We start from the raw sequence: 13744 nt of genomic DNA on the forward strand, positions 1-13744 counted from the left end.
TTTATACTAAATATATATAAACTTAAAGTGTTTTAATACTTAAAAATTATTTTCTAATAAGTACTAGTTTTAGTATAGTTTAATAATCTAAATACTTAAATAAAAGTAAAAATAAATATATTTAATTTTATAATTAGTATAATACTATTATAGTTATAAAAAGGTTAATAGTATCCTATAGTATTTTTATTATAAAAGCTTTAGAGTATAAAATTAAAATATTAGATACTAAATATAAAAATACTTATAATACTAATAGTATTCTACTAGTAAAAGTATTATTTAATATACTTAGTAAAGACTATTAAAGTTCTTACTAACTACTTAAATTATAGTTATTTTATAATAAAGAAGACACTCTTACTTAAATAAGCTATAGTATTAAATAAGTTATTATTATATAACTTCTAAATTATATTTAAAGTAAGTAAATTAAACCTAACTAATATACTCTTATAATAAATAGACTATAAGCTTAATATAAAAGAGTAATATATATAATAATTACTCTTTTAATTCTTAAACTAATTTAAAAAGAAAGTTAAAGTAAGAATTTACTATACTAGAGCTAGTAGAAAGCCTACTTAAGTAATAGAATAGAATAAACTAAAAGAGAATATATATTAAACTTATAAGTAAAACCTAATAAAGTATATAAATAAAGTAAGATCTTACTATACTTAGGAGAGCTAAGAAGGCACTTAAGTAGTTAAATATAATAAACTAGAATTAAGTATAGTATAACTTTATATAATTTATATAATAATACTATTAGAAAAGAGAATACTTTAAAAGTAGTTATTAGTAGTTTAATAAAAAGATATTTTTATAGACTTAACTAAGAAAGTAGTATATAAAAGTAATAAAAAAGAAGTAAAACTATATAGAATCTTATAAGTAATTAATTTATAAAGACTACTAGTAAATAAAAAAAGGATCTTTATATTAATTAGTATAAGATTAAAGATTTTATAATTATACTATAATAACTTTATAGTAGGGTACTAAGGAGTTTATAGGACTTTTTATAGGATTATATAGACATTCTTCTAGTAGAGAATAAAAAAGGATATAAAAATATATATTAAGTACTACTATATATACTAGATAATAAAGACTAGGATATATTAACCTTATAGTTTACTTATACTACTACTAATGCCTTTATATTTATTTAAAGAAATATTAATAGACTTAATTACTAGTTTACTTAAATAATAAAGAAGATATAAGTAATATAATACTATCTTAATAATAGTAGATTAGACTATATAATATAATATTTATATTACTATAAATAAGAACCTAATAAATAGTAACCTTATAGAAATATTCCTATATAAAGTAGTAACTCTTTATAGAGTACTAAAAGGCATTATATTTAACTAAAGAATAATCTTTATATTAGGATTCTAATAGAGTTTCTACTACTTTATAGTAATAAAGTAGTAACTTAGTATTATATTCTACTTATAAATAAATAGTCTAATAGAATAAATGAATTAGACTCTAGAATACTATTTAAAGGCTTTTTATAATATAGAATAGACTAACTAGGTTAAAAAGCTAATAATAGTATAGTTTATATATAATATAAGTTAGTAAGTATTAGTTAATAATATTCTTATAAGATTACTATTAGGTTATATACTAATATACTCTACTATTATTACTATATAGATAATAAATATCTAAGTATAAGAATATATATAAGAGTTAAAAGATATATATAAGAATATAGTAAGACACTTATAAAAGACTAATAAAAGATATATAAAATTTTATAACTTAAAATAATAAAAAAAGCACTTTAGTATAAAAGACTAAGTACTCTTATTAATAAAGAACCTAAAGTTAATATAATCTAATTATAAACTTATAGAAAAGTATATAGGACCTTTCTAAATAATCTTACTAATAAGGATAATAAAATAAGTATATAAGCTAAATCTACTATAGTACTTAAGAATCTATAATATATTTAATATCTTTAGCTTTAAACTATATTACTAATATAAAAGTACTATAATAGAAGTATAAACTTCTATTAAAAGTAAAGATAAGTATATTATTAAAGAAATTATTAATTATAAGTATAATAATAAGTATAGACTATTTAAAGTAAAATAAATAGAATATAAAAAAGTAAAAAACTTATAAGTAAAGTATAGTAACTTTATAGATTTAGTACTACTTAAAGAATATAAGTTATATATATAAATATAAAAAGTATAAAGATATAATAAGAATATTATAAAGATAATATAAAGGTATTATAAAGAAACTAAGAATTCTTATTTAGTAATCTTAGAGTCGCTACTGCCGCCTCCGGAATGGTGGCATCCCTAAATAGGCAACGCGCGCCACGCCGCTTAGTCCGCCCACCCCTGCCCGCGGCCCGTACCCCACTGCGTCATGCCCGCCAAAGTATAAAGACCACGGCCTCCCCCGTCCGCTGTATTAAGTACACTAGACTTCTTCTCTCCTTAACCCGCCGCCGCAATGAACTTCCTCTCGGCGCCTGAGCCCCTTACGATGCTGCCCCTTTTCCTTTCCACCCGCCGCCCCTAGAGCCTTACTTCGCTCGAGCGATCCTACACCGACCGTCCCTATCAGATAAGCATAGGCGAGCTGTTCTTGTTGTGCTTTATCCTTGGTTAGTGCTAGCGGCTGTGCTACAGCTTCTTACCTATTCATAGGGTCGAGTTTGCCCTACTCTCTAAAGCAGAGACTGCCTAGTCTGTATGTCTACTCTACCCCTAAAAACTTAATTCTATCCCGTGCTTATCGCTTACCTCTTCTCACTTACTCGTAGGCACCCCCCGATCCCTTACTACACTAAGCTGTGTGTAATAAACCACAATATTTCCTTAGCTAATTATAAAAATGCCTTATAATGTATAACAGTAAGCCTGGTTTGCTAAAATTACACTAGCTGTCACGGCTCTGTGGGCTGACTTCGTAGACTACGAGACTAAAACGATTAGCCTTAACACGTCACGGGAGTGGGCATAAGGAAGGTCTTAAACGCTTAATGTTTCGGATAGACTCCCTAAAGAGGGCATATGTGCGTTGTGGCTTTCCTACTAGTCGGAAAATGGTAGCATCGTTGAGTTTAGCGCCCTACTTTCGGTCATTCTGTGGAGCAGCTAATCACAGTCGCGGCTTTAAGAATCCGTCCAATAGCTATGTCTAGCACTCTCAGCTACCCTACACAATCAGACGGGCCGACTCACTAGCACCAAAAGGTGACGTGTCACCGACATTTTAAGCCATAACCTATAGCATATGGATAGGTCATACAGATACGAAAGCACAAAGCACACGTCGTCTCACTTAGCAATTATATGATTAGTGCAGAGCTAGACCTACGACTAGGCTATACTAGGCTTACTGCGTTCATTCTACTGTAAGGAGGTCACCGCTGTTGCCTTAGTATAAGAGGCATTCTTACGAACTTTAGAGCTATTAGCGCTAGGACGGCTAGTAAGGTCCGAACAAATAACTTAGACATTTATCTACTTAAAGGGCGCGTAAGCCTAATAGGTTTAGCATACATTAAAGCCAAAGTCAGCCTTTCCTAGTAAGTTTAGATTTTTTCCTTTAGAGGTAAGCATTATAGCAGTAGAATAACAATCATTTCTACCCACGACTAGCACACCTCTTTAACTGGCACAGTAGTAGGCCGAGAATGCGACATTACGCCTACGACATACTTAGCAGTTATTAAGCATAAAGGCAGACTATCTACACTGATTTTAACGTCTCTATACCTGTCCTAAGCTCCTTTATATTAAGCGGCAAGCGGGAGTTAATATAAGGTAATACTCATTTTAACTGATTCGGAGTTAGAGTCTATATTAGAGTCAGAGTCCATATTAGAGTCAGAGTCCATATTAGAGTCGGACGGTGAAATAGACGACAACATTCCATCTCCTAAGAAAACCGAATATATTGGCTAGAAGACTATAATAAGGCCAAACGGTACCTCACTAAGTGAGTTAGTCTCTAAGTCCTAATAAACCGTTAAGCAAAGCTAGCGAAACGGATGTTAAGACTAACTATCGTAGTAGTATTAACGATAACAACTGTGCCTAATACACTATAGGATGTTTCATTAGGACCTATAGTGAATAACGACTTAGATGGGGCCGTATAATGCTCACCTTCTACGTCCCTCACCCCCTCGGACCCCCTAAGGCAGGCGTCCAGGGTTAGGGTAGACTCGAGTTAGCGCTTAGTAAGTATACCTACTGAGGTGGCTATGCAAGGCCATAAGCAGGCAGAGGACACAGACGAGTCACTCTTAAGTCATTATAATAATCGTGAATCAAGCTGCCGTGCCGAGCTGCCGCGGCAGACTCAACCACATAAGGGCGCTATTCATAACGATTCAGTGCCTATCGATGGCGACGACAATATGGTTAATGATGGTGACTGTGACAGCCTCTCCGGCGATGCCAACAGCGACAGTAGCAGCGACAGCGACGGCGGTAATGACGACGATGACGATGATTATAACGATGACGGAAGTTCCAGCAATAGCGACGGCGAGGATGGCGGCTGCACCATTAAGCGCAAGGCGGACCAATCGCCTTTAGTGACCAGTTCCGACGATGGTTATACTGACGGTCTTTCCGATGACAATATGGCGGTGAAGACCCCTAGACCGCACAAACGTCAGAAGGTCGCCCATAAGGCAGTAGACATAAGCCCCAACTACAGTCAGAACCCTACGCCTCACTCTAGAGGACGTCCACTACGATCGCCTAGACGGGCTTAGACAGCCGGCATGCTTAGCCCACCCGCCTCTCACAGCCTGTCCGAATCTAAGAGCGAGAATGGCTCAGAGTGCAGAAAGGCGTCGTCAGCATCCTTTAGCGAATGGCGGTTATAAAACGTTACATTAAAATGTGTGACGATCGACGGAATCACTACGTTTCAATTACAGTTTTAACGAGTGCCGGCGCGTACTTACAGCCGCCGACAACAGTGGCGATCGCACAAACTGGTCAAGAGCAAGGCTAGAGGTCGAAAATCAAGGGATGAGACCAAAAGGTCGACAATGTAGTGTGTACAGCCAGCCTAGTCATAATGCGCGAACCTGTCAGCGAACATCTAGCGGGGACGGCAGCCGTGAGTGTTAACTGGCTGTATCTATACGGCCCTCCTACAGCGGATGTAAGGGCTATAGGAGCTCGTGAAATACTAGTAAGAGAAACAGTGAATAATAAGTAGGATATAGAAGATATTCTCACGTATTATTAGTATAGTGCGTGAAAACACAGTCGAATAGCCAGCATTTCTAAGTATTAATACGAAACAGGTACTAAGACATTAAGCTCAGTTTAGATTTAAAGATTCTATTATCTATAGCCGTTGCGTTTAAAGAATAGGTCAGCCACGGACAGTCTTTTAAAAAAGAACCGCTTAATCTAAGCATCCATCTAACTAAATGCGATTACTCACTCCTACCAACCATGTCCCCCTATCCTTACAATACGCTAGGCAGTTGATCCGGCGGCCTGATCTTAGGAGGAGCCTAAAGCTTAGCAGATGACGAAACCACGGCGGAGGCGATCGTCCTTCTACCCTATTTAACATAGACTCTATACTTACATGCTTCTAGCTGAACGAGGCATTATTCCTTTATAAGGCGGGGGCTTAAAAGGTACTAAACCGACTAACGTTTATTATAGCCCATCCTCATTCAATTTTATCAAGTACAGTGAAGCTGTATTATACTAGGAATAAAAAATACATATACTATCTTAAAAAACTCAGAGTTCTAGAGCTAAACGATCTCTACCTCACTATTCTAAGGCTTAAGGAGGAAGTAAGTCCCTTAACTACCGAAGTGAAATATAAGAAATGCAGGAACTACTAGACTGATAATTATCTTACCTGCCTAGGAAGCGAAAGCTATGTTTACCTTATTATTGCCACAGCCGTGTTTAACCGATGTGGGGCACTATAGAGGATGCGTGAACTCGTAGGCAGCGCGTGCCAGCCAATCGCCGAGTGCTACGGCGGGATGTGGATAAGCTAGGTACGGTCATGTGGCCTATGAATCTAGGTAGTCTTTTATCCCTATAGTCAATTATACTAGTAAACCGTAAACCTACTTACTGACACCCTTTATTAACTCTTTACTTAGTTCGCCCTGCATTTAAACATGGCTAAGCTAGACGAGCTATACAATCGCATTACCACAGATCTAGATTTATTAGGCCCGGCGTTACGCATTACGTCACTATTAGTAACTTAAAATGAAGCACTTAAAGCTCTTATTACTACTCTTTAAAACGCAGTGGCGATAATTAAATCTAAAACTGGTTCACACTAGCATTTATGGTTAGAAAAAATCTGGAAGGCCAGCGAGCGAGATCGAACCAAAGCGCAGGCAGCGATTTAGGCAGTTTTAAGCGGTGGCCATTTCAGAAGCTCGGCAGTTTTTCGTAGGAATATAAAGCTGATTTTCTAAGGGCCTCTTAAATCCAATTTTAATTTAAAAGACACTGTCTAGAGGAAGATAGTGATTAAGAAACGTTATAAACGGATAATACAACTAAGTACTAATAGGATTATTTCGTGGGCTATTGCTTATTCTCCTACTAACTAGAATCCTTATTCTATATTAAATAACATATTCAGCTATTTACTTAAAGACATAGAACCGGCGGACAGGAAACTATAGCCACTAGTAGTATACGATACGCTTTTAAAACTGGCTAAGGAGGAACTTCACGAATGTTATAACCTTTAGAAGTTAGTCTCTAGTATGTGGCATAACGCCATCCGCGGATTGAACTGACATTCAATAGAACTGTCCTAACCGCTCTATACTATAGACTGTGGTTCGTAGGACCTTCGCCCCCCTACGGTAAGGTCCTCGCTTTAATAGTAAAGCCTAGATTAAGGTAAGCCGAATCCTAACGCGTAGGGATTCATATTAACCATTCCTATAGAGATGAAGCATATGTTTACAGATGCGCCCACTTAAAATGTATTAAAGTTACCCTAACTATTTCGGACGGCCGTCTTAAGCAGCGCATAATAGAAATCAGAACGAGCCAGAGGGTATAGGACCATAGCCTGTATAGCTACACTATTCCTAAAGGATAAAACATAAGACGTATTATTTACTATTTAGTACGGCTATAATAAAGGTTATAGAATCAACGATATATATAGAGTTAAGCATACGATTTCGTCTTAATTTTCCCAGCGCATTATCTCTACCCCACGAACATAGGTTGTGTAGCCCTTTAGAACCTCGAAATCCTTGTATTCTATGACGTTTTCCTCTAGAGTCTTTCTGTCCTGTGTCTCTTCGTTAAAAACTAATATATACAGTCCTTAGAATTTGAACGTTCGATCGCTCGTAGCATCTAGTGGAAACCAATAACTCGCAATGTTTCACTCGTCGCGCCTAGTAAGGGCGTTATCACCTTTCTTAGTAAATGTTAGCAAAAGACACAATAGAAGGCGACTAAAAACTTAACTACTATAGTGAATAAGTCGTAGTGATAAGAAGGTTAATTCCCGCTTACTTTAATTTCTTTCTATCACGCTATTTAAGGGAAGGCGGGGCACCTAGCCTAAGTTAGGCAGTCATTTCATCTAGTGCCTTATAACGCACATTTAGGCTCTAGCAGAATTCTAATAGTAGTATTTCAGGTATAAAGAGTAAGTAACTATGTAGCGCACTAGCCGTCTGTATTCGTTAATGCATTAAGAAGGGTTAAAGCAGTGTTAAGAGTCCAGTTAGGTTATAGTAAGGTTCAGCCGAGAAAGTAGCGCATCCGGATATCACGTGCAAAACAAGCCGAGCCTAGGATCATATTACGTCATTTTCTCTTAAATCTAGTACATAGGCGATAATCTTAATAGACTATTAACCTTATAGCTTATTAACCTTATGGCTTATTTAAATAGTGCCTTACTAAAGCTCCCGCAATTACAGGATTCGATATACGCGCCTGTTCGTGCTAATAAGATATACTTTAGTTGGTTAAACTCCACCATTAAGCAGGAAATGCACTTAAAACAGCCTTCACAATCCCTACTCATTTGTCTATTTTGGCCAATTTCCACGCTGATTTCTCTCCACGACGAGACAGCGAGACAGTGTGCCTAACTTGCATCTTGCATTAGCCACCCTAGAAATCATCACTAGCTTTCGTAGATGATTGCTTAAATACGGCGCCACAATACACAAGCCGGCTAGGATGATTTAGAGCTCTATATAAACTCAGCAGGACCCTGTATTTCCCTTATTATCTTCTAAACCTTAAAGTTACTAATTTAGTGCCATTTTATGATTATTATCTTTAAGTAGGTAGCTAAGCAGTATATAAGGACGTAAGTGCGGGTAAATGCTTCTATTTCTAAGTCCATCGTTAATAGAAGAATAGGCCTTTATACTCTAGTGCGACTGCTCCAAATAGCTGCCCATCCAAGCACGGGGACACAATACTAGGACATCTTTAAGAGATGCTAAAAAGAGAATAGCCCTAAAGGTCAGTGTTTAAGTCTTATATTGCTAATATTAAACTAATAGATGTTAACACAGTGCAACTAACAATAGCGCATTAGAGACAGCTGTTAATACTATAGAGCCAGGGTACGAGCACACTAAGTCGACTAGCACAATTAAGGCCGAGCTTTAGTTATAGGATACGTCTATAAGCCTAGGTACACTACTTAGCAGCTTAACCATCGCCTTGCTTATTCTGACTCTAAGTGTTGTATAGATCCAGTGCCTAGTAACTCTAGGAGTGCATTAAGCACTAAGACTCCTAGCCAACCTTCTAAAACCGCACCTTAGGCTGCGGAGGGTGGCGCTTCAGCAATCAAAAGCGCTACTTTAGCGTCGCTATATGGAATCTCTAACGGGATGAAAATGTTCGAACCCCTCGATTAACGACCGATTCAGAGCTCCACACTAACTATGGACACTAGTGTGGGGCGTACAACGCATTCCGCCGTAGGCCAATAAGTCTACGATTACGTTAAACGCGCCGCTTCGCCTACAGGTAGCGCCAGCTAAAGACCACTAAGTAAGTTATCCTCCACTTTTACCTAGACTACTTAACTAACTTACTAAAGATACCCTAATAAATAGAAACGAAGCCACTAACGCATAAAATAATACCGTTAGCTATACTACCTAATTAAGAGTCTTACTGTCCTTAATGTCTAAGTTAGTGGTCCCGGCTAGAAACAGCCAGAAATACAGTAAATCATCAGATACTTCATCTCTACGCGCGTTACCTAAGTCGACTAGTACATTAAATGCGGATAGAGCGATACTTTAGCTATAGGGTAGGCCTAGAAACACCTGTCCTCGGACTTTAGGGTTATAATGTAGGTTAAGAGACACAATTAGGGTTACCTGCTTTCTAATTCGGAACTAAAGTGTCACTAATATTAATTTTAGATGGGCTAAGTCACATATAAGCAGTCGCGGCTAGTGCTACCTGTGGACATTCTTAGGCGGGGGAGCTGAATATCCATAGGTCAACTAACCAGCATCGCCCGATTCCTAATCTACTTAGACAGCAATAAAAGCTTAAGGTTATCACGGCTGCTGCAGCCACTGAAGAGACGCCGTCTAACAAGCGAGACTTAACTAAGTCTTTCTTAATAATAAGTTCTATATTCGACTATATAAGTGAAGATACTACTATTACTGCTGACGAAGAAAGCTAGGATGTTGCCTTTAGTTAGGCCATTTCTATGGATGATATGGAGGGCTGGGAAGTGGTGGGGGTAGATATCTAGGATTTAGTAGTGGGCACTTTTCTCCTAGTAGAAGTGTGCGCTATTGTTTACTAATTTCTAGACCTTATCTAATTACACTATTAGAAGCATTTCTATGCTTAGAATATAATGTGTTTATAATCATAATAGATTCTAGTTTAGGCCTCTATTCTTAGGCGTCACACACTAGTATAACCCACATTCGACCCCTCACTAAGAATATATAAAATAGACGACCCTACTATACTACGGATGTAGTTAAAGTAGTATAAGCAGTTTATTACTATTATAGATGAATAATTCAGTGTTAAGCAATTGCTAGACAACCTTTTAAAGCAGGCGGGAATTGTTTCATCGACTGATAGTGATATAGAAGCTCTTATCTAGCTCACTATCCACTAATATAACGTTATAAGCTTTACCTAGTGCGTTAAGTAGATAGAGCTAACTAGGTAGACGCTAATAAGAGAGTAACAGCTAAATGAATAGATTAAGCGACTTATAAAAGTAATAACACTATAATAAGGGGAGCCTAGGCTTAAAACACCAGCTAGTAAAAGAAGCATTATAATTATATTAGAAAACGGAAGCGTTATAATATAAGTGAAAGGGGCTAGAGAAAACTAAGAGTAGGGCGCTAAGATATGCCTCACGCGTAATCCTTATTAGAGAAACACGGTTTTTATAATAGACGAGGGGGTTGTGATTAGTATTCTAAAAGATAGAGTGCTAGGGGCAGGAGATAAGTATCCTAACAGTATAAAGTTGCTTCTTATAAAGCTAGGATATGTATAGAAATAGTATAGTATAGTAATAATCTTAATGTCCGCTAGTTGCTAGTCCATGTTCTAATCTAATAGATTCTAGCCTTCAAACCTATCTATATCTATTCCTATAAGAGTGTTAGTGGCCATTAATGTCCAGTTCAGTACATCGTCTATATCTAAACTCTTAAAGAACGAATCCTACCCTAAGGTCCTAGTAGATACATTTGTAGTCAGTACAGCACTATTACTTTAGAAGGCTATTACTGTACTATTAGTGTTATAAAGGGAGCGCACTACTGGGTCCACATTTAACACCTAGCTAGCATCCGAGTTCTCTATAATCTCCTCTACGCTTAGCCTATGCCTCTTTAAGGCAGTATTATCTCTAACCTATGGCCTCTTCTGCCTAGCCGCTGCACGATCCCATTCTACGCGGCCCTTAGTCTTAAGCAAAAATGGGCCAGACGATGATGCCAGCGATATAGTAGTGCCACGCACCTACTGACTCCCCATATTGCTCGTATAACCACTGCCAATAGACGGCTAGGACGGTAGAAAGAGTGAATCCTCGTTTAGGACTATAGCATCGTACGCTGGATTCTAGGCGGTACTGTCGTTAGGCACTAGGGCTTCGCCTACTATTAGATGTGAATAGCTACCTGTTACTAGCGCAGTAGGCGGCGGAGCCTCATCTAGTAGCACTGTTCTGTGTTCTCCGATCGGCCTTGTGGGCACATTATTAGGACGCTTAGGTCCCTAGAGAGAGACAGATCGGCTGTATGGATTAGTTGTTTCGCTGCCTCTGAATAGTGCCAGTATGGCCGATGTTGCTACTAAGAATTACGAGGATACTACACTGCCGCCGTAGCCACTGTCTCTATTATAATAAGGCGAGCAGACCTATGACGCAGCGTTAGTGAGCGTGTCTTGGATAGGTGTCACCTAGAGTGGTAGTGGCTGTTTAGTTAGCCATCTATTTAGTATAGAAATGCCTTACAAAGGGCCAGTAGGGTAAGGAGTATTTTCGTTTACTATATTAAGAGTTTAATCTTAGTTATACGTGGGTGTTAGATTAATATGGTTGCTTTAAAGCTATATAGCTGCCTATTAATACGCTGGTTCCTTATTGTTTTGCCGCGCTTAACGTTCCTCCTTATTAGTAGATAGAAAACTCTATAGAGAACTAAAAACTTCCCTAATGGTTCTCTCCTTAAAGACTTCACTTCCTACTTTCACTTAATCTTCTACACTAAGTTGTTTATATATATCCTCGTTTATAACGGGCGTCTGTAGCTGTAGGGTTAGATACTAGTAAGTGAATACTATAGGATTAAACGTTAAAACTCTTTAATTATAAACAATAGTACCTTATAAAAGCCTATTAATAGCTAAGAGCCTTAGCCTTAGTATTTCCTATACAGTGTTCATAAAATTTTCCATATGTTCTTACGACTTCTAGACGAGATCCATAAAAAAGAAGAATGAATTTCTAAGAGTAGTAAGGATTAGGAGAGCGGCCGTACTAGCGACGGATAAAAGTTAAAGGATTTTAGGGATCCTCTAAGACCACGTTATAAAACAGTTATGTATGCTTTTTTTCGGCTTACTATATTTAATCTTCCCTCTAGTCTATATATATACTAAATAAGTGAGTATTACTTAGCTTAGCTAATAGAGGTAGTTTGCTTTTGCTTACTCCTTCTTTATTGTCTTTATCGTCTGTGCTAATATAGAGAAAACATCTTCTCTATAGTGGGTAGAGTTCTCCTACACACTAAGTAAGGATTTCCTCTTAGTGTCTCCTTTCTAGGCCACTTTAATTACTAACGAACTATTAGTTTTATTAAGTAAGGCAGTAAACCCTAAAAAGAATTTATCTACTAAAAGAGTGACTTCTTTTAATTTAGGTGCTAGCCTAGTGTTAAGTGGAAGCTGTATGTCTGGGGAAGTCCTCGTGTAGTGTAGGTCGCTAGAAACCAAGTGACGACTGCCATTAGCCACCCACGAGCCGTTGTTAAAGAGGGTGTAACGCATGTCTTCTTAAGGCGCGTTAGAGCAGCACTAAACAGCCTTATAAGAGGAAACGAGATAATAGGAGCTCTTATGTTGTAATGTTATAAGGTGTAGTTTATCTATAGCCACATGCCCGTTACAACGGCGGGTGATGGTTAATATAAACGTATTATTAATATCCGCTTAATTAAGGTTAAAAGTCAGCTGATTAAAGGCTAGAGTATATAGAGTTCTAGATGGCAACTTAGAAAGTGCTAAAGAGACTATTGTTCTGTGGGAAACGAAAAGATGTTAATGGAGAGAGTGTTCTCTAAACCAAGTAGGAGGAATAGAACCGTCTATAACTATAAGGGCCGATAATTGTTCGTCACGCGCAACCGTTATAGTGTCGCTAGGGCGGCGGCCTTGACTAGGATTCGATGATTTAAAGGATGCTAGCCACGGCCCACTATTAGCTTTAGCGTTTGTTTTTTAATTAGAAAATAGACGCTAAGCTATAAAGCGCTATCGACCCCCTGCTTTGTGTAACAATCATTAACTCCGTCGTGCTTTATAACGATAACGACTGACCATAAGGCGTATTCCAGTCGGTTCCGCTAGTTAACTAAGCCCGTATTACATATAGATCAGGCTCCTAGGAGCAGTATATAGTAAGAGCTAGAACTACACCGCTATTAATAATGCATCTAATCGTTACTAGGTTAGACGTTATTTTAACATTTACTGCCTACGGCGTTATAGACGTCTGTATTACGACCTACTTCCTTATTAATATTAAGCAAAAGTTAACACTCTTTTAGGCGACCTAATTTATCCTAGCTATTACTATAATAGTTTTATATGGAATTCTCTTCACTACATCCCCTCTAGAGGCACAGCCACATAGATTCGTGAGTATAAACTCCTTACGGGCATTAAGTAGCTTATACATATGCATAGAGCCAGTACGCCTTAGCATCCTTCATAATACTATATCTAACTATAACTAATTAGGTTAGGTTATACTATTAATTCAACTAAACTAGATTAATTCGAGTAATAACGATTTTTTAGTTCAGCTTAGTATCCACACTACTACTACTCGGGGTTAGCGCCTAGCGATATATTACGACTGGTTCATAATGACTGTGGCTCTTTATCTAGATGCTAAGCTGTTACGAATCAAGAATGTATGCAAGGCAGCCGGGGAGGCGGCCCAA

The 13744-nt window shown here is 37.4% G+C and overlaps 1 protein-coding gene across 1 annotated transcript; it reads left to right on the forward strand.

The window, feature by feature from the left end:
• Window positions 1-4420: 4420 nt before the first annotated feature.
• On the forward strand, window positions 4421-4783 carry ISF_09978 (hypothetical protein; the record flags this gene model as incomplete). Its single annotated transcript, XM_018853577.1, has 1 exon — window positions 4421-4783. The coding sequence occupies one exon, from the start codon at window positions 4421-4423 to the stop codon at window positions 4781-4783; it is 363 nt and encodes a 120-aa protein (XP_018699235.1).
• Window positions 4784-13744: the final 8961 nt, after the last annotated feature.

The sequence above is a fragment of the Cordyceps fumosorosea genome (assembly GCF_001636725.1).
Source record: "Cordyceps fumosorosea ARSEF 2679 chromosome Unknown scaffold_118, whole genome shotgun sequence".
NCBI classification, from domain to species: Eukaryota; Fungi; Ascomycota; class Sordariomycetes; order Hypocreales; family Cordycipitaceae; genus Cordyceps; species Cordyceps fumosorosea.